At 36.5% G+C, this 18,825-nt stretch overlaps 1 protein-coding gene across 2 annotated transcripts; it reads left to right on the top strand.

The window, feature by feature from the left end:
- Positions 1–2,860: 2,860 nt before the first annotated feature.
- Positions 2,861–17,404, top strand: LOC18441393 (uncharacterized). 2 transcript variants are annotated; one of them, XM_011627676.3, is made up of 3 exons: positions 2,861–3,055; positions 6,901–6,998; positions 16,270–17,404. In XM_011627676.3, the coding sequence occupies exons 1-3, from the start codon at positions 3,053–3,055 to the stop codon at positions 16,838–16,840; spliced, it is 672 nt and encodes a 223-aa protein (XP_011625978.1). In that variant the 5' UTR covers positions 2,861–3,052; the 3' UTR covers positions 16,841–17,404. The 2 variants fall into 2 exon arrangements, with proteins under 2 accessions (XP_011625978.1, XP_006851574.1); XM_006851511.4 differs by having other exon boundaries at positions 2,861–3,755.
- The last annotated feature ends 1,421 nt before the right edge of the window (positions 17,405–18,825 follow it).

Here is an 18,825-nt window from a genome sequence, read left to right as displayed (position 1 = left end):
TTGAAAATCTTGAAAATTGACGGTCTAAAAATGCATTACAAGATGCACTATCTCCGAAACTTGAAATCTAGTTTTTCTCATGTCCATGCATCTTGATGTTGAGATGATCAATTTGAGGATATTTGAGCATCAAAACAACCCCTTCTAATGAAAATTTTGAAGTGGGTTTTAATTTGATCGTTTAGAGCCTCAGCTCTATATAAACTTTTCTTGGCATTATAAACACCTCATCCTTATTTTAATGACCATGTGACCTACGTGGCTTTTAGTGGTTCCCTTGCCCCTATCAAACACCCGCCTAAATATCTCCGCCATAAATAACCAAACCCTAACTACCCACATGTCACCTAAGTTTGGCATTGGATCACCAACATTGCCACAAAAATCCAAGAAAAATTAAAACATATGTCTATGTTTCTCATCTATTTTATCGACAATATAAGCCAATCATGTTTCCTCTAGACTGATGTGAATTTATCTTCCTTTTGGAAAAGGAGCAGGGTTGAGGTGGTGCACACTGCATACCTTATTATTTTAGTAGCCCGTTGTGCTCTCCTATCCCACTGGTAGCTTAAAAAACTTAACTATTTAAAAAATAGGTAGGGGCTCAATTCCAGACTGAATTATCCAAAAAATATTCATGTTTGTTCCTAAATCAGACTGAATTAAGAAATAAAAATTTATATATATCATCTATACTCATGGATGTAATTAAATGAGAAAATGGTGTTGTTGGTTTTTAGTAATCAATGAAAGTAAGAGTTAACTATAAAATTTAAATTTAAATAGTAATTTGGTGACACAAAAAATTCAAATAAATTTGACTTCTGAGATTGACACTGTACCATCCATTTGGCACTCACACAGGTGAATACTTTTTTTTAAAACATTATGCCCGGTCAATGGCATATAATCTCAACTGTCATATTTCTTATCTAACAATTCAAGGTGATCATGATATCCTTGAATTAAAAGTAAATGGTATTTTTGTATGCTTTTTAAAATCTCAAAACCAAAATTTCTAATATTTTTTATAAGATATATAAAAAATAATCATAATATTCATTTGGAAAATCAATTTTGGTGCCACAAATAGCATCATGCCATGAAAATTCATTTTGAATTTGGAGCACGAGAGCAAATCTGACCAATTTATGAATATTCGAAATGTATTTTTCAAAAGAAAAGCCTTGTAAGATGGGCGATCTTTAAGGCTTAAACAAGATTAATTATTCAAGGAAAACATAAGATTGCAATCTTCTACTACAACGCACCGCAAAAATCCAGTAAAAAATAGTGTTTTGAGGTAGGGAAACCATTCAACTGAACATGTGGACCTCGAGATGTATAGATATAAAGAAATAGATTTTTCTTTTTTAATCTTAAAAATAATACATCTTGTAATAAGTTATTTGGACTATCTATTTTTAAGATTTTGAAGTATTTATAGATATACACGATCTGTATCATTTTGAGATATTTAGATTTTCATAATTAGATTTGAACATAATTTTTCAAGCCATCATAATGATTTCGATACCAGAGCTACATACTCCGACAAAATTTTGAAGTGTGCCTTATCTGTATAATATAAGGTAAGCACCTATATTCAAATATAAAAAAATATTCAATGTAATGGGTGCTAGGCCATGCGTACAAATTGGTCTCCCGGGATCATAATAAGAGCGGGACCACGCACTAGTGGCAAATATCGGGAGACCTCTAGATTTACCGGGACTATAGAGAAAGCGCCAATTTTCTTGGTATCAACTCTAAAGGAAGGAAAAAAATAATATAATATATATATATATATATATATATATATATATATATATATATATATATATATATATATATAAAGAAATAGATTTTTTTTAAAAAAATCTAAAAAATAATGCATGATGCAATGAACTATTTATTTTCAAGATTTTGAAATATTTATAGATATACAGATTTTTATCATTTTTAGATATTTGGATTTTTATAATTAGATTTGAACATAATTTTTCGAGCCATCATAATGATTTCTATACCAGAGCTACATATTCCGATAAAATTTAGAAGTATGCCTTATCTGGATAATATAAGGTAAGTACCTATATTCAAATATATAAAAAAATATTCAATGGGTGCCAGGCCATGTGTACAAATTGGTCTCCCGGGATCATAATGAGAGCGGGACCACGCACTAGTTCTAGTGGCAAATATCGGGAAACCTCTAGACTTACAGGGAATATAGAGAAACCGCCGATTATCTTGGTATCAACTCAAAGGAAAAAAAAAAAAAAAAAAAAAAAAAAAAAAAAAAAATATATATATATATATATATATATATATATATATATTATTATTATTTTTTCAAAATGGTTGGATAGGGCTGCAATGCTATTAAAATAAGTAAAACCATACTTAATAACTCAGCGAAAATTGTAATTCAAGCCTTGAAAAACCATTACATCCATCTTTTCCATTTGAACATTGTGGTTGTGAAAAAAAAATTATATTTCAAATTCTAAAAAAGAGTATATATTTTAATAAATCCATCTTCTCCATTCGAACATTGTGTTCGTTGTTGTGAAAAAAAATTATATTTTAAATTCTAAAAAATAATATATATTTTAATAAATTAACTAAATCATCTATTTTCCCCTAAGTGCTTCAAGGACCTTGAAGATTTTTTTTAGTTTCAAATTATATTATCAGGATTAGAAATTGATTTTAGAGCTACCTTGAATATTCCCGTTGCCGAAAGTATTTTTTAAACTAGGATTTGAGGTGATGCTTTATTTGGTTTTCATAAAGCCTAGGCCTTATAGAAGCTTCATCTTTCAATTTGGTCACCAAATTTAAAAGCCGGCATAAGTCGCAGAAGTTTCAGAGAATTGAATTTAATAAGCAATAATGAATTGTCGAACGGACAGCAAGCTTAGTGGATGGATCACCTATGGTCCCAAAAAAAATACCCGGTCCTCAAAGTTCCTTATTTTTCCCACTTGTTTCCTGACTTTTAGTTGAAAAATTAGGGTTTTTACAGAGCCTTTTTGTTCCTGACATGGTAGTAAGATCTCTGTGTTCACCCCTTCTTTGTTGGGTTTTAGGCTTATTCTTCATTTAATGGAATGGATGTAAAATCTCTGTGATATAAACTCATTTTTTGTTGGTTTTTCTATCTCTGATTTTTGTTGACGATGGTGTTACTGTAAATCCTAAGGTTTTTTTTTGGAGTCTTTTTCTTTGGGTTTTTTTCTGTATGGGTCTAGGGTTCATTTCTCACCATTTTTTATTTTTATTTTTTGCCATTTCTTTAGATTTAGAGAATTGACTGGTTTAGGCATTGATACCCGTGAAAACCCATCTAACATGTAAAATAACCATCTCTCCACTTGGTTTTTTAAATTCCTCATTAGAATTAACAGGATTTCATGGCTTTAGGGGTCTCTGCCTCAATTTAATTGTACTGTAGTTTTAATTTATAGTTAGATCTGTCTGTTAATCTGGTTGATGATCCTTCCAAAGTCCCCTTTTCTATTTGTGCTCCAAAATTTGATTTTGGTTTAGAGAGAACAAACATGGTGTGAAATCTCAGAGGAATAACAATGATAAGCTCAGGCATGAATCTGGTGATGACAGTCATCGGGTTCGCAGTGAGCACGATGTTCATAGTCTTCGTGTGCACCCGACTAATTTGTGCAAGGATTCAGTTGACTGCATCGAGAGGATCGCTCCCTACTGCTTCTCGATCTGATTTGGGACTTGTAAGTCTCTAGTTTCCTTAAATTGATTCATTTTGTTGAACGTTTAGTTCATTTCACTTGAAGCCCACTTTATTAGTTTTCAAATCAGAAGTTATGATTTTGGTTGAATAAGTATCTCGTTTTCCTCAATTTGACTCATTTGGTTGAATTTTGGGTTGTTTCACTTTGAACTACTGTTATTGTTTTCCAACTTAAAAGTTATGATTTTCGTTTGGGAAGTCTCTGGTTTTTCTCGATTTGAGTCATTTGGTTGAATTTTAGTTAATTTTACTTTTAGTTTCAACTTAAAGTTACAATTGTGGTTCATGTCTCTGTTTTCCCTCAGTTTGATTCATTTGGTTGAAGTTGGGGCCATTTCACTTTGAACTAAATTTACTAATTTTTCAACTTAAATGTTATGATTTTGGTTTAGTCTCTGGTTTTCCCGTGAATTCATTTGACTAAATTTTGAGTTGTTATGCTTTGAACCTATATTCCTGTTTTTTGGGCTAAAAAGTACTTATTGGGGCATAAAGTATCTGCTTTTAGTATCGATTCAGTTCGCTAAATTATGTTTATTTTTCATTTTGAACTGATTTTGTTGTTTTTCAACTGAAAAGTTTGGATTTCAGCTTGATAAATTTCGTATATTTTTATTTCATTTGGTTTAATTTTAGTTTGTTTCACTTCAACCAATTTTCGTTTTTGGGTTTCAACTGAAAACTTTGATTTGGGTCTAGTTAGAGTCTGATTTCTATTTGACTCAATTGGTCGAATTCTAATTTATTTTAATTTCAATAAATTATCAACTAATAATTTCTGACTTGGGTCTGTTAGCTAGTAAGACTTTGGTTCCAATGGACTCATTTGGTTGAGATTTAGTTTTCCTTGCAATTTCAACTTATTTTGTTGTTTTCCAACTGAAAAAATCTGATTCTGGTTTTACTGTTTATTCATTTGTTTGAATTTTAATCTATTTCACTCTCAATTGATTTTACTAGTTTTGGGCTGAAAAGTTCTGATTGTGTATATTTAAGTCTCTGGTTTTCCTATCAATACATCTGGTTGAATTTTTAGTTCATTACTCATTTAACCAGCTTTTTTTATTTATTTTTCAACTAAAATGTTCTGCTATTGGCTACTAATGGTCTGGTTTTCCTATTAACTTATTTGGTTGAATTTTAGTGTAGTTTTTGTTCATTTCAACTTTTTTGCTTATTTTGTTGTTTTTCCATTCTCTGATTCAATACTACTAACCTTCTGGTTTTCCTATTGATTCCTTTCGTTGAATTTCGGTTTGTTTCACTTTTCACCAATTCTAATGTTTTTTAATATAATGTTCTGGATTTGGGCTCAGTAAGGTTCTAGCTCTTCTATCGATTGATTTAGTTGAATCTAGTGATTACCAACTTTATTGTTTTTCGATTTCAAATTTCTGATTCGGGCTAGCAAGTACCTGGCTTTCCCTTTGATTGAATTTTGGTTTATTTGATTTTTAGTCATTTTTGTTGATTTTCAACTAAAAGGTTTTGATAATGGTGCGTAGGGATTCTCTGGTTTTAATACGGTCGATTTCACTTTGAAACAATTTTATTATTCGTCAACATAGAAGTTCCTATTTGCGCTTGCCACTGGTTTCCCTATTGATCCGTTTGGTTAAATTTAGTTGATTTACGTTTGACCAATTTTATTTTAATTTTACAACTGAGAAGTTTTGTTTTGGGCCTATTAAACCTCAAATTTCCCTTGGGTTCATTTGGTTGAATTTTTATCAACTATCCTGATGTTATTTCTACTAAAAAGTGGATTTGCTGGCGGGAAATTCAGATACTTGCGAGTAGGGGTGGCAATGGACCCGACTAGACCCGGGACCCGATGAGTATACCCGACCTCTGTTCCGGGTATAGTTCCAAATTTTGGACCCATTACTATTCTGGTCTTGGTTCATGTCCAGCTGGACCCGACCCGTAAACATAGTCATAGGGTATATGATGGCAATCGTGTCTTTAGGCACGTGCCAGGTGTTCATATTGTCACAATATTGGGAAAAAAAAAGCAGCTCATAGTCATAGGGTATATGATGGTAAAAGAAAGGGCAAAAAACGAAAAAAAAAAAAAAAAAAACGAAAGAAAAGAAAAGCCTCATAGTTGTAAGGTGGCAATGGATCTGACCAGCCTGGGACCCGACGGGTTCGAGTATGGGTCGAAATTTTGGACCCAAATACTATTCGTGTCTGGATCCGGGTCCACCTGGACCCGACCCGTACTTGATCCATTGCCACCCCTACTTGTGCTGTACTAGTCCTGTTCATTCTGTTGTTTTGGATCTATGTGATTTTTTTATCTTTTTGTCATTTTTAGATGGTTTCTCATTTTTCTGGGTGAATTTTTTATGTCCTTTTGGACATGAAATGGGAATCATATTTACTTATTTGGTAACTGTACCTTTACGGGTCCTCTTGCTTTAATGTTTGTCATGGTTCTTTGATGCCTATTACTGTACAAATTCTATTCTAATCATTAAAACTGTCTGGTCAAGGACTTCAGTTGAGCATATAGAATTTTCAGTGTGCTAAAATTAGTCCTTGATATAGGTATATAAATTTGTCTTGCTTTTCCCTTTATTGTTTCACTGATATAATATATGATTTTGATTCATTAAGTGCAATAGAGAAATTTGTCTTGCTATAAACTCACTATAGCTTTTCACGTTGCTAGGCTATAAATTTGTCTTGCTTTTCCCTTCATTGTATCCTTGTTGGATGTATATGAGATTTCTTAGTTTATAGACTTAGCTTGGTCCAGTAAGGGTGAGTACCTTAAACTTTCCCTTAACCCATCCCAAGCCTTGGTAAAGGAGGTGCATTACGTTAGGTGGAGAGCCAGTGTAAAACTTTGATACATCTTATCACAAATCCTGAACCTATACTATATGGATGAACAAGATTCATGTAGCTGACGCAAAATAATTAGGATAATGCTTGGATGATGATGATGATAAACTTAGCTGGCCTTTAATGCTTATTATCACTGTTATTTGTTCCTCTGTATTGGTCCCATTCAATTTTCATTGCTTTCATTTCACTCACAAATTGAGCAATTTTTGGCCCCTATCTTCTAAGAGGCGTTGAAGTTCTGTTCTTTTTTTTGTTTAATTTGGGAACAGCTAGAACGTGGACTACATGGCCTGGAACCAGTAGTCATTGCAACCTTTCCTACAAAGAAGTACAGTGATGGTGTTTTCTCCTCAGGGGAAGATTCCCAGTAAGTTTTCTTTCCCTTTATGGACTTACTGTGGTGTTCTTTTCTCTATTTCTTAATCTTTTCCTAATTTCTCTCCTTTCCCCTTCTCTCCTATTGCTCTCTCTTCCTATCTATTACTCTCTATATTGTATCATATCCTTCTGCCAATTTAGCTAGTGTTTCAATCTTGATGGTGCTCTCTTGGGGTTGTCTTCCATTTGTTGCATCTTGATGTTCTGTGAATAATGGGACTTAGGTGGACATGGCTGTGTCATATTTATGGTGTGAGAAGCCCATTTTGATAATTTAAAGATCCCATCAAAATAAAGTTCACCTTTGGGTTTAGCAAGGGATGTACGAGTCTCAATATGGAAGAATGCTGACTTCTTATAATATATGTTTTGTTTCATTAAAGTGCAAGCAACATTGAAATTTTTGTACACTATCCTTGATTCTTTTAGCACATCATGATATAGTTTTCGCTGGCTAATATTTTTGCAAGTCAGTAACATGTGAGGGTTCTTGTGAACCATGGATGAGATGTAGCTTTATTTCTTAAACAATTGCTGCCATTATTTCCTGTTACTGCTGCTTTATTTCATCTAATGTTTTTGGTGAAACAATGTTGAGTAGACCTTGTACTTTGTGCAGTAAACTGCAAATTCTAGCACATGATTTTTGACATGAAACTATCAATTTAACATATTTAGAGTTGCTGAGACAGTACAATATTTCATTTGCTTCTTTTGCTCTATGCTCCTCTTTTATCAGTTTCTTGTTGTTTGTTTGTTTAATTTCTTTTTATAATTTTCATGGGATATGGTATATACTTAAATTGGTTTGGTCTTTGGGCAATGGTTGATTGTTATTTCTCGAGTGGCTTTTTGATAGATCCTTTTTGTGCATGTGGCATCGCATTGTCTCAGTCACTATGTTCCCTTCTCTGTTACCTTTAAATAAGTTGTTGGTTCCTAGAAGAAATGGGATATGACGGGTTAAAATGTCTACACTTATTTTTATCACATCTATTTCATGAATCCTGATCCTATCCCCATAGAACGGTTGTAAGATCAGCCATGCTTCATGGGATGGAATGTTGGGCGGTCAAGAAACAATATCTCCGTAGAATGAATGTGGCTGGGATGAAGATGTTGATATGGATGAGTGGCAAGACAAAAAAGGATAGAATTTGGAATGAATACATTTAAGGAAACTTAAGGGTATCTGCAATAGGCAATAAGATGAGGGAAAGTAGACTGAGGTGGTCTGGCAATCTGCAACGTCGACTTAGAATAACACTGGTTAGGAGTGGTGGTTTAGTTCAAGTGGAAGGCTCTAAATGGCCAAGGAGAAGGCTCAAAAGGACATGGATGGAAGTAGTGAAAAGACATATGGTGCCTTATGGTCTAACTGAGGGTATTGACTCTTGCTAGAGCAGAATGGTGGAATGAGATTCATGTAGCTGATTGCAATAGTTGAGATAAGGCTCGAATGAGATGTGTATATTAAACCATCAGACTTGTGGCTAGTAATATGGAAAAACTGTCTAGTGTTGATTAGTGATTTAAACCATTAAGCGTGTGGTTAGTGATGCCTATCAGAAAAGAAATTGTCTGGTAATGATCCCTTGCACAAAGTACTAAAGGGGTCAATGTAGCACATACAACATTTCATTATGAAAGTTCTTATAAGAAATATGACATTTTAACTAGTATCCAAATAAAATAAAATAAAATATTTTAGCTAGTAATCTAAAAAGATAAGTTAGATGATTTTTTTTTTGTTTTTGTTTTTTGAGAAATGTATAAGTCAGATGAATTTCAACCCTCATCATCATCATAGCCTCTTCCCAATTAAATAGGGTCGGCTACACGAATCTTGGTCCACCATTCTACTCTATTAAAGACCATACCCTCAGTGAGGCCATAAGTCCTCATATCTTTTCGGACTACTTCCAACCACATCCTTTTGGGCCTACTCCTTGCCGTTTTAGTCCTTCCACTTGAACTTACTTGCACCTCCTAATATATGTACTTGGCGTGTGCCACACATGGCCAACCTACCTAAGTTTACTCTCTCTCATCTTATCGCCTATTGGTGCTGCGCCAAAATTCTCTCGAATGGATTCGTTCGAATTTTATCCCTTCTCGTCTTGCCACTCATCCATCTCAATATCGTGATCTCTGTCACACTCATTCTATGGGTATATTGTTTTTTGTCCGCCCAACATTCTGCCCCATAGAGCAAAGCTGGTCTCACAGCTGTCCTATAAAACTTGCTCTTCAGCTTCATTGGTATGCAGCTTTCACATAAAATTCCAGTTGCACATCTCCACTTCGCTACCCACCTTAATTATGTGTGCGACTTCTTCCCCAATCTCTCCATTTTCTTGGATTATCGACCCTAGATATTGAATGTGCGGTCTTTTTTGTACTTCATGGCTGTCAATCTTAACTATTTCTTCATCTCTACTTCTATTATTACTAAACTTGCATTCCATATACTCTATCTTAGTCCGACTAATTTTAAAACCTTTGGATTGTAGGGCATCCCTCCAAAGTTCTAACTTTGTGTTGGCGTTGTTTTGGGTCTTATCAATCAAAATTATGTCATCTGTGAACAACGTGCACCACAATATCTCATCATATAGGTGCTTAGTTAAGTCGTCCATAATTAAGACAAAGCGGTACGGGCTCAATGCTGACCCTTGATGTAGACCTATTGTCACTTAAAACTCATTTGTCTGTCCTATTAAGTTAAATGAATTTCAATAATTTTGAAAAATGACAAGGCCAATGTGTTAATATAGTAATACAACTCAAGCAGGAACAATATTTAGCGATCTTACTACCAATAGGGAGCAACTTGAGTTCATGTGCTTGATGGGTTGTTAATCTCCTGTGTCATGGTGATTACTTTGATGAGCTCCACTACTCTTGAATCAAGCGATGAGTGAGTAACTTGATCTTTGGTTAAATGCACTCGCTCTGGAGTGGAAACCATCACCCTTTGCTACCATTATGTTATGAATAACAATCAATATCTAGTTGGATTCCTTTTGAAAAGATGCCTGTGAATTGGGTCAAGAAACGCTGGATACTCATGTGCTTGAATTTTAGGATTTCAATTGAAGGAAATTGCTCAATGGAATTCTTTAAACAGAACATAAATCTCTATCGAAGATGAATTGTAAAAGAACCTTTTATTTATAAGATAAATCGAAGTATGCTTGTTACTTGTCAAAAAAGTGTCGAAGTATGCTAAGAATGCATAATGGAAACAACGTAATATTCAAAGATAGAATTAGGCAAACAGAAGGCCTGGTAATGGAGGATCAAACTGTTTTCCACTTGCAACGTAATTTCCTTGGTTGTGCCAAATTTTTGGCACAATGTCCATTTTCCTTACATGTATAGCATGACTCTTTCTTTGTTCTATTGACTTTACGAGACTCACCTTGATCGTTATTGGCAGGCTGTGGTTGGGGATTCTTTATTATTTTGTGGCCTTCACAAGCCACAATGCCTTCCTCTAGTACTAGACCTCCCATGAGAGTTCGTAAAAAAGGCCTCATTACGGTCTTCCACTTTCTTAGAACCACTATATGACTCCAATTTTCTTCTTTCGAAAGTGCTTCCTCTTAAAGTAATAGGCTTATAGCCTCTTTCATGGGTGGCTTGAATTTTTGAATCACCAACGCACGACATCAAACTCAACCCCTTCATTTTCAGATGTGATGGCAACTCGTGTGTTATTCTTCATCTTAATGCTTTAGCCTTCTAATTGGAAGCAGAGTTGCAAGCATGTAAGCACCGCAATGGTTCCATCTCTTAGTTTTCACTCAATCCTTGCATTGTGTTGCTTACATGCTTGCAACTCGGCTTCCAATAATGCCTTTCTAGCACTGCTCGCCTGTTCGTGCATAGTGGCCAGCTGATTCCAAGTTACTTTTATCATTTCTGCATTCCTCATATGAGTGAACATCCCTGGTCCACACGAGATTTGGATATGTGTAGAGCCTTACAATTCTGCTTTTTCCATTCCACAAGCATGTCTTGGGCAGTTGTTCTAGGTTATGTCCCATCGTCTACATCCTATTTATCTTGCCCTATAGAATAGGCTGAAAGCCATACCTTGTAATTTCTATAGTTCTTATCTTTGGGAACTTCAAGAACTATGGCACTCAACATACACATGTCAGAGTTTCTATCAGTTTGAAGAGATCTCTTTTCGTGAAAACCTAACCTTGCATTTGAGAGATAGAGAACCAAGTTTCCATGACAACAAGGTCAAAGTTATTGTTTCAAACTCAAGGCATTCTCTAAACAGCTACTATAGTTCAAAAACTTGGTTAGTGAAACACCTATAAATTGGAGTGGAAGTCTCAACAAATGTGAGAAGGTCACACAAAGGCAATATTTACCCATAAATCGAACCTCAAAATTGAGGGAAGTCCCAATTGATGTGAAAAATTCACATGGAGGCGATCTTCACTCATAAAATGAACCTCCAAGTTCAATATCCTGGCTCTAATAACATGTTTAGAAAAATTGTGGTTGCTTTGGATGTAGATGAGCCTGATATGTCATGCATACACACAAGGAAAGAGACGAAAGAACAACGTACTTTTGCATTGTTTTTTTTTTGCAATGAAAGAGGAGAGAGAAACACATACCTTTTATTCAATAAAAGTTGGCCTTGAGGAGCTTTACACATTCGAAACTTTCTCTTTACAACTCTCTCTCTAGGCTGTCGCCTCTCTCAACACTTCTATCTCTCTTTGAGGCTTGGTGGCCTCTCTTTTCTCGCTCCTTTTGCTCTCTAACTTTCTTCATGGTGCCTCATGTCAGACCTCTCTTTACGTCTTTACCACCCATGTCTCATGTCCCACCCTTTACCTATTTAGAGACTTACAAGATAGACACATTTGAATTTACATCATCATAATGCTATGACACCTCCAAGTTTATCACCTATGTGCTTCACCTTTATCAATATCCTACATTGACTGAATCCATGAGGACCTTTTAGGTTTACCAGAAATGAAGATCCTCATCCTTACCTATTAGATTAAACCACCAATTTTCCTAGATAAAAAAGATTTGCTCATGTCAGGTATTTTTTTGCAATATTCATCTTTAACATCAGTTCAGTCCACTTGCTCAAGGAGTTTGAAGAAGCCATGCCAATTCATAGTGACAACATCATTCAATCATATTGGCATCAAATCCAGTCTTTCATGCATGTAGAAGTACATCGAGGTACACTATTACTTTCTTCGTGAGAAGGTGTTGAGCAAGGATGTTAACTTGATAAACCTTCCAACCAACGAACAAAAGGGCTGATATCTTCAACTACGCGCTGAACCCATAGAAGACGATTAATTTCAAGGGAGCCTTGGGCATGAAAGATGTTGGAACGACTTAGCAATGAAAATGGGTGTTAAAAGCTAGGTGTTGCTAAGCAACCTTATAACTTATTGATAAGATAGTATGGACCGATGGAGGTTAGATGTGGTTCAAGTTTTTGAGTAACGAGAAGGCATAGAGGTAGAGAAGGGTGATGTGAGGTTATTGAGAGGGTGAGAGAAAGAGAGAACCGTGCCATTTAGAGAGAGAAGAGGGGCCACAAAGCCTTGTAAAGATAGAGGAATGAGTGCATGAAAGAGGGCACCGAGCCTAGAGAGAGAGAATTATAAAGAAAGGAAATTCAAGAGTGTGTAAAGCCCATTGGGGCCAAAGGTTTTTTGATGAAGTTAACTGTTGTATTAAGAATGGAGAGCAGTACAAAATCGAGTTTCCAAAAGGTGGAGACTAAATACAGACAAGAATGGCAAACTCTCTTAGAGGGAGTGCTATGCAAAGGCTTCCGATGGTGCGAAAATATCAAAGGGGAGAGAAAGTGTCGAAGACTACACAACAATGGAGTGAGCTTGCAAAAAATTCTCAGTCACTGATGTTTATAGCACCCGCCTTACCGAAAGAATCAGCATGGGCATTACTTTCTTGCCAAGCGTTCTCCAACCAATTGTGATGTCACTGCACAAGTGATTAATCTCTTCAAAGATCGAAGCCAGAGCCAGGGACAATAAGTCGAACCTGAGGCCCAGGTAAGGATGTTACTAGAGTTGCCTTCTGCTAACAGTCCTGTGCCCCATGAGCGATCGAAAAGGCCTTCGAGCAGAGCAAGAGCCTCAGCAGTCTGGGAATCTGAGTGGTTGATATGTCTAGAGAATGAGGCTAGGACTGTAACTTCATGGTTCCTGAATAGGCTGTCAATTCCAGCAGGCCTGGGTTACCTAGGGAGCAACCGTCGAATTTCAATTTGACCCAGCCAGGGTCAGGTGGATGCCACCGAGAAGCTTGGGGAATTCAATGCCTGTTGAGGTTGAGCATGGCCACCCAGTCCATGCGGAAGGCCGAGGGAGGGAAGCCTTTGAAGGTCTTGTGATTGGAAGCCTAGAAAATCACATCGGACTTGATCTTTTCAAATAAGGCTGATGGGGATGAACTCTCTACACGAAAAATACGTTGATTGCATTCAAATCCAAGTGGTCCAAAGAAGAGCAGCTACTGCCGCTTTCCGAAGTACGATACCTGATTTGGGCCAGTTAAGGTGCGAGAGAGATGGAAAAAGTTGGGGGATTGAGCTGGGGTTATCCATTGCCTTCATCAAAAATAGCATTTGCATTTTGTTTTTCATCAGTTTGGTTGTAGAGCCATCTACCTAAGGCCTTCACCAAAAAAATCAAGTTAGTAGCCATCCCTTGCTTGTATCGTTGTAGAGCAGCCCTCCTATGGGCTTACCCAACAAACAAGTCCAAGTGGTATTAAACAGTAGTCAAGGTAGTAAAAACTGTCCATACTTATTCTCTTCCCAACTATTTTACTTGTATGGTGCATATGAGGAAAATAACCCTTTGTAGGTTGTACTCGAAAGTCATGTGGCCGACATGGATAAACTTTGGTTTTGGACGGGGGGAATGGATACGTCATGGGTGTTTGAGTGAGGGATGGTCATGATAGATAAGAGGGGAAATTCCATGGTGAATGATAATAAGGGATTTGCTAGAAAGGAAAGAAAAATTTTGGAATTTCACACAGTCAAAGGGTCGCATTGTTTGTTTTAGAGAGGGATGGATTGTGATGCTGTAGGAAAAACATGACAGGTTATAGGTCTGTGGGAGCTTGAAATGAATTTTGTGAACGTTGTTGATCCGTCAACCTAAAAGAAAAGTTAACTTATTTAATGGATAACATGGTTGAGGGCCATGGTCATTTGATACATTTCTTAATAGTAGAATTGTGAATGTTGCAGTCAACTTCACCCTCTAACAAAGTTTCTTGACTGGCTTAATGGATTTCATTCCCTTTGTGCACACCTAGGATATGTATTTGGGACTTACTAGGTTTGTAATTAGTGTCTCGGGCAACAGAATGCAATTTTTATGGAAGATGGCTGGGATGGCATTATGGGTACACTTAGGACTCCTAACTTATTTGATCAGGTCATTGGGTTGGTACAAACAGTGACCATAAATCTGTGGTGGACTTGGTTGAATGATCTGTACAACTTATGAGTACAGCATGCTTTTAGAAGGGTGATGATTGATGGTGAACTAGCAAGTACCAGGTTTAGGGTATTGTAGAATTACTAACTGAAAAGGTCTGCTGTCAAAAATTGATATTCTGAAAGCTTTAGGCCATATCTATCAGCCTCTTCTTCATTCTAACAATAATTATTTAAGGGTGCGGTTTGTATAGAGCTGAGGCTCTAAACAATCGTATTAGAGCTCACCTTCAAATAGTGTCGAGAAATGTTGTTTCAATACTAGAAATCTTTAACTAGCCTTAAAATATATTTGCATCTTTAATTATAAAATTTAAAGCTTCAAAAATAGTGTAGATCGAGCAAATCTATAAAAACTTGAATAGCTTAAAAATAGACGGTTCAAATATGCATTATAAGATGCACTATTTTCAAAACTTGAAATCTGTTTTTTTTCTCAAGTCCATGCATCTTGATGTCGAGATGATCAATTTGAGGATATTTGGGCATCAAAACAACCTCTTCTAGTGAAATTTTTGAGGTAGGCTCTAACCTCTAATTTGATTGTTTAGAGCCTAGGCTCTATATAAACTTTTCCCATTATTTAAATGGGATCACTAGACCCATCAAACCCTACTCGACGCTATCCATTTTATTTGTCTACCAAAGGCTTTTAAACATGTTATTTTTGTGATGTCAATTATTTCAACTACCAAAGTCTGATGCAATCTCACACATTCATATGATGAAGCAGAGATTATCTAATATTCTGTGATTTATATGCGCTTTCTTCTGTTATGTTCTAGTGTAATATGATATAATTAGCAATTGCAACAGTGTTGAGAGTCCATAAAAGAATCCCTTTTGGATAAAGAAAATTTATAATAAATTATTACCTTCTTGAACCATAGTATGTTTTCAGGCAGCCATGCTGCTTTTACCTAGACCTTTATACTTAACTGATGCATGTTGCAATCTAAATGATTACTCAAGATACAAGTGCACTTAGGGAGCTAGGAATTTTCATTCTCCCAAAGCCTTAGTGTTATAGTCTTTGGGGCTTTAAATTATGAGGAATTAGAAGTGTAGAGGAAAGGTTACATTAGTATTCTTTTGGGAAATCTTGTGTTGGGTAAGGAAGAACCTAGTGATCTTTGGGTCTGGGTGGTGATATCTGGTATACCAAAAGGCTATGCTCAAATGGCCAAAAAGGTGGATGCATATGATTCGTTCCAGCATATGTGCCAGTTTGCCGGATATCTCAGCATATAGGATGCCAAATTGGTGTCACATGTTCCAGCGATGGAGTCCACTTTAATAAGTGTAATGGTTGAGTAATTAGCTGTTGCTAAATGACATTTGATTTTCTTGCTGATGAAAAGTCATCTCACTTCGGTTCAATTTAGAACCCACTAACCCAACTAGCAAATTCTTTCTTTTGTAATCTTTAACCCAACTAGCTATTACTAAAAGGAAAAAAGATCTAACCCAACTGCCAAATGCTAAAAAATAGAACCAATTTCCCAACTAATTATTACTTGAAAAAATCATAATGGACTAACCCAACTACCAATTACTTGGAAAAAATGATCCCCTAGCCCAGCTACCAATTACTAACATGATAAGAACCAACTAATTCCAACTACCAATTAATTACTGAAAAACAAAGTAACCCAACCACTGATCAAACATTTCTCTGATGTCTTGCTTTCTTTCTCTCACCGATTACCTAATTCATTGGCAGGTGCACTGTATGCCTCAGCGAATACCAAGAGAAGGATACTTTACGTATTCTTCCATATTGTGGCCATGCCTTCCATGTCTCGTGCATCGACACATGGTTGCAACAACACTCGACTTGCCCTGTTTGCCGAATATCTCTACGTGACTCATCTGAAGGGAAACGTTTGATGCCCCCAATGTTCAGCACTGCCTTTCGATCAGCTTATGGTCTCCACACAGTGGCAGCTCACTCTTACCACTGTCTATATAGTGGTCATGTCTATTCGAATGAGACTGGCAATGAGAGGAGAATGGGCTCCATTGAAGAAGAGCACTTTGGGTCAGAGTTCGAAGCTCCTGATTCTGGTCATAGTGTCTCAGTGTTAATTGATCATGCTAGCTATATGAGCACCAATCATCATCATATCTCTGAAAGTAGTGCAAAGCCTGGGCCTGAACTCATTCAAAGTGACAACATGGGGGTGGAGAAGGGAAAGGAGGGAAAAGTAGGAGGTGATGGTTTTAACAGAAAATGTGATGGGATTCAGAGCACTGAAGGCTGCCATTTACAGGGCTGCTCAACTCTTGACTGATATCAATAGTGAGAGGAATGTTCAAAATATGTTCAAGAAGCCATATGGTAGACACAGGCATTGTTTGGAAGAAGCAGCAAAATCAGGTTTTCAGTATTATTTCCGGGATTGGTTGGCTTCTTTCAGCATGGTCTGGTTTATGTGTAACTTTGGATTTGAATAGGTGAAGACAATCAGAAAGAGGAAGCTGTTTGGTTCATGAACTTGACGAAATAGGCTGATGCTTAAACACTATTTGTGTTTATGTGATGGTCTTTGTTTCATTAGCTGAGGCAGTGCTCTGTTGAGAAAGTGCGATGTTTCTTTGTAGCAGTTCGATCTATGTTGCTTCGATAGGAGAATTCCCGGTCGGGTATTTGGAACTGCAAAGTGGTGGTTTGCTGGTTCATGCACTTGAAATGGTTCGAAATCTCGAGATTATGTAAATTGTATCGGAAGGCTTGATTGTCACGGAGTTCGTGAACTTGTTTTCTTACTGAAATTTGGTTGAAAACACGCGAAATTCCTTGGGACATGTAGGTTGTATTGCTCTGCATTTTCAAGGAAAATTCACATGAACAAAAACACACACCAAAACAACTTTGACACACCAGGCTTGCTATTTACCATGAACTGTGAAACTAACCATGTTTAATGAGGCGTTAAAACATTGACAGCGTGTTTGGATTCGGCTTTGTTTATCCGATTTTATGAAATCCCCATTTCCTTCAAAACAGGGAATTTGGGCAGCTTGTTTTTCACCCAAGACTGAGGTTTTGACAAAATCCCATAATTGATCATTTCCTGGCGAGTAGTGGTGGCATTGGGCCTGGTCGTGGCTGGACCTGGACCTGAAAAATGATATGGGACCCGGACCCGAATTCAATGGACCCGACTTGGAAAGATAAGGTGGTTTCTTTGAAAGATTTCTTTTTTTCAAGTTCAGGGGAAAGTGCAATTTGAAAATTTTTTTTATTGATGTTAGTGTGTGGTTGAAGAATTCACATCCCCGAGATTTTGGGGTCGTAATGTTACTCCTGGATTGACTTTTGCTCGAGGGAGCAAATAAACAATATACTCCCACGGGAGTGAGTGATCTAATGATATAGGATTGTACTTAAAAAAGTTTTCTAAAGGTCAAATTACATCATAACTCATCACGAGCATTAGATGAACGTACGTTTGAGATGGACATTTGCCAAAGGTGAGGAGTAGCTAACAATGGATAGTTATTGGATGAGTAGTTTATAAATTTGGCACCGTCTTAAAAACCGGATGGGACTATACTGTTCAACAAGTGGAACTGGAACTAAATAAGTTTGTGGCTGAATTAGTTAAAAAGCTGATATTAATGATGCTATTCAAGATGAACGAAGTGGTTGATTTGCATGCTTTAGGAATAAAATATGAAATTATTATTTACCTTGAATCTCTTTCCATGGTTGTCTCTCACATGAATTTCATTCTAAGCTTACTGAGAAATATCTCCATGGAAGAGCAATTTTTGTTTTTGTTTTTATTTTTTGTGAATAGTTGAATAGAAGAATTGAACTTGGGTCATAGCGTTAACGGCCCTTAGCCCAGGTGAGGGATTTCAACTTGAAATGTAGTGTTGTTAATGTTAAAAATTAGGTGGATGATACGGGCGGAGTACTATTGTCATAGAGGAATAAATAAAAGTTAGATGTGGGAGGGGAGGGTTTTTTTTTTTTTTTCAAGTCATGCAAAGGGTTGTCTGAAGATTATATTTGGCCCCTTACCATACAAAATGGTGAATTGAGCAAATTAGTGGTTGGGATATCTAATAACAGAAGATCTCTAATAATAGATGGCCTTTAAAGCGCACCAATAAGGCAACTTTGTTGCTTCAACAAGCTCGCCATTTTAGTACTAAGTTACCCGGGCTCGTCATTTTGGATCTGGACTTGGGTCGGGTCCAAGTGACTTGGACCTGTACCTGGCTTGAGCTCGTCATTTTGGACCCAGATCAGGACCGGGATTTAGAA

This window comes from Amborella trichopoda, chromosome 11 (assembly GCF_054954075.1).
Source record: "Amborella trichopoda isolate Santa Cruz 75 chromosome 11, AtrichopodaSantaCruz75HAP2 v2.0, whole genome shotgun sequence".
Taxonomy (NCBI): domain Eukaryota; kingdom Viridiplantae; phylum Streptophyta; class Magnoliopsida; order Amborellales; family Amborellaceae; genus Amborella; species Amborella trichopoda.
Note: the sequence above shows the minus strand (reverse complement) of the source record. Positions and strands in the feature narration are given on the sequence as shown.

What these genes read in the sequence shown, in the direction of transcription:
- LOC18441393 (XM_006851511.4), top strand. Translation starts at nt 3,597, where the DNA reads ATGATAAGCTCAGGCATGAATCTGGTGATGACAGTCATCGGGTTCGCA. An exon ending in CTCGATCTGATTTGGGACTT is followed by an intron (nt 3,756 to 6,900) that starts GTAAGTCTCTAG and finishes ATTTGGGAACAG; the next exon opens with CTAGAACGTGGACTACATGG. An exon ending in TCCTCAGGGGAAGATTCCCA is followed by an intron (nt 6,999 to 16,269) that starts GTAAGTTTTCTT and finishes ATTCATTGGCAG; the next exon opens with GTGCACTGTATGCCTCAGCG.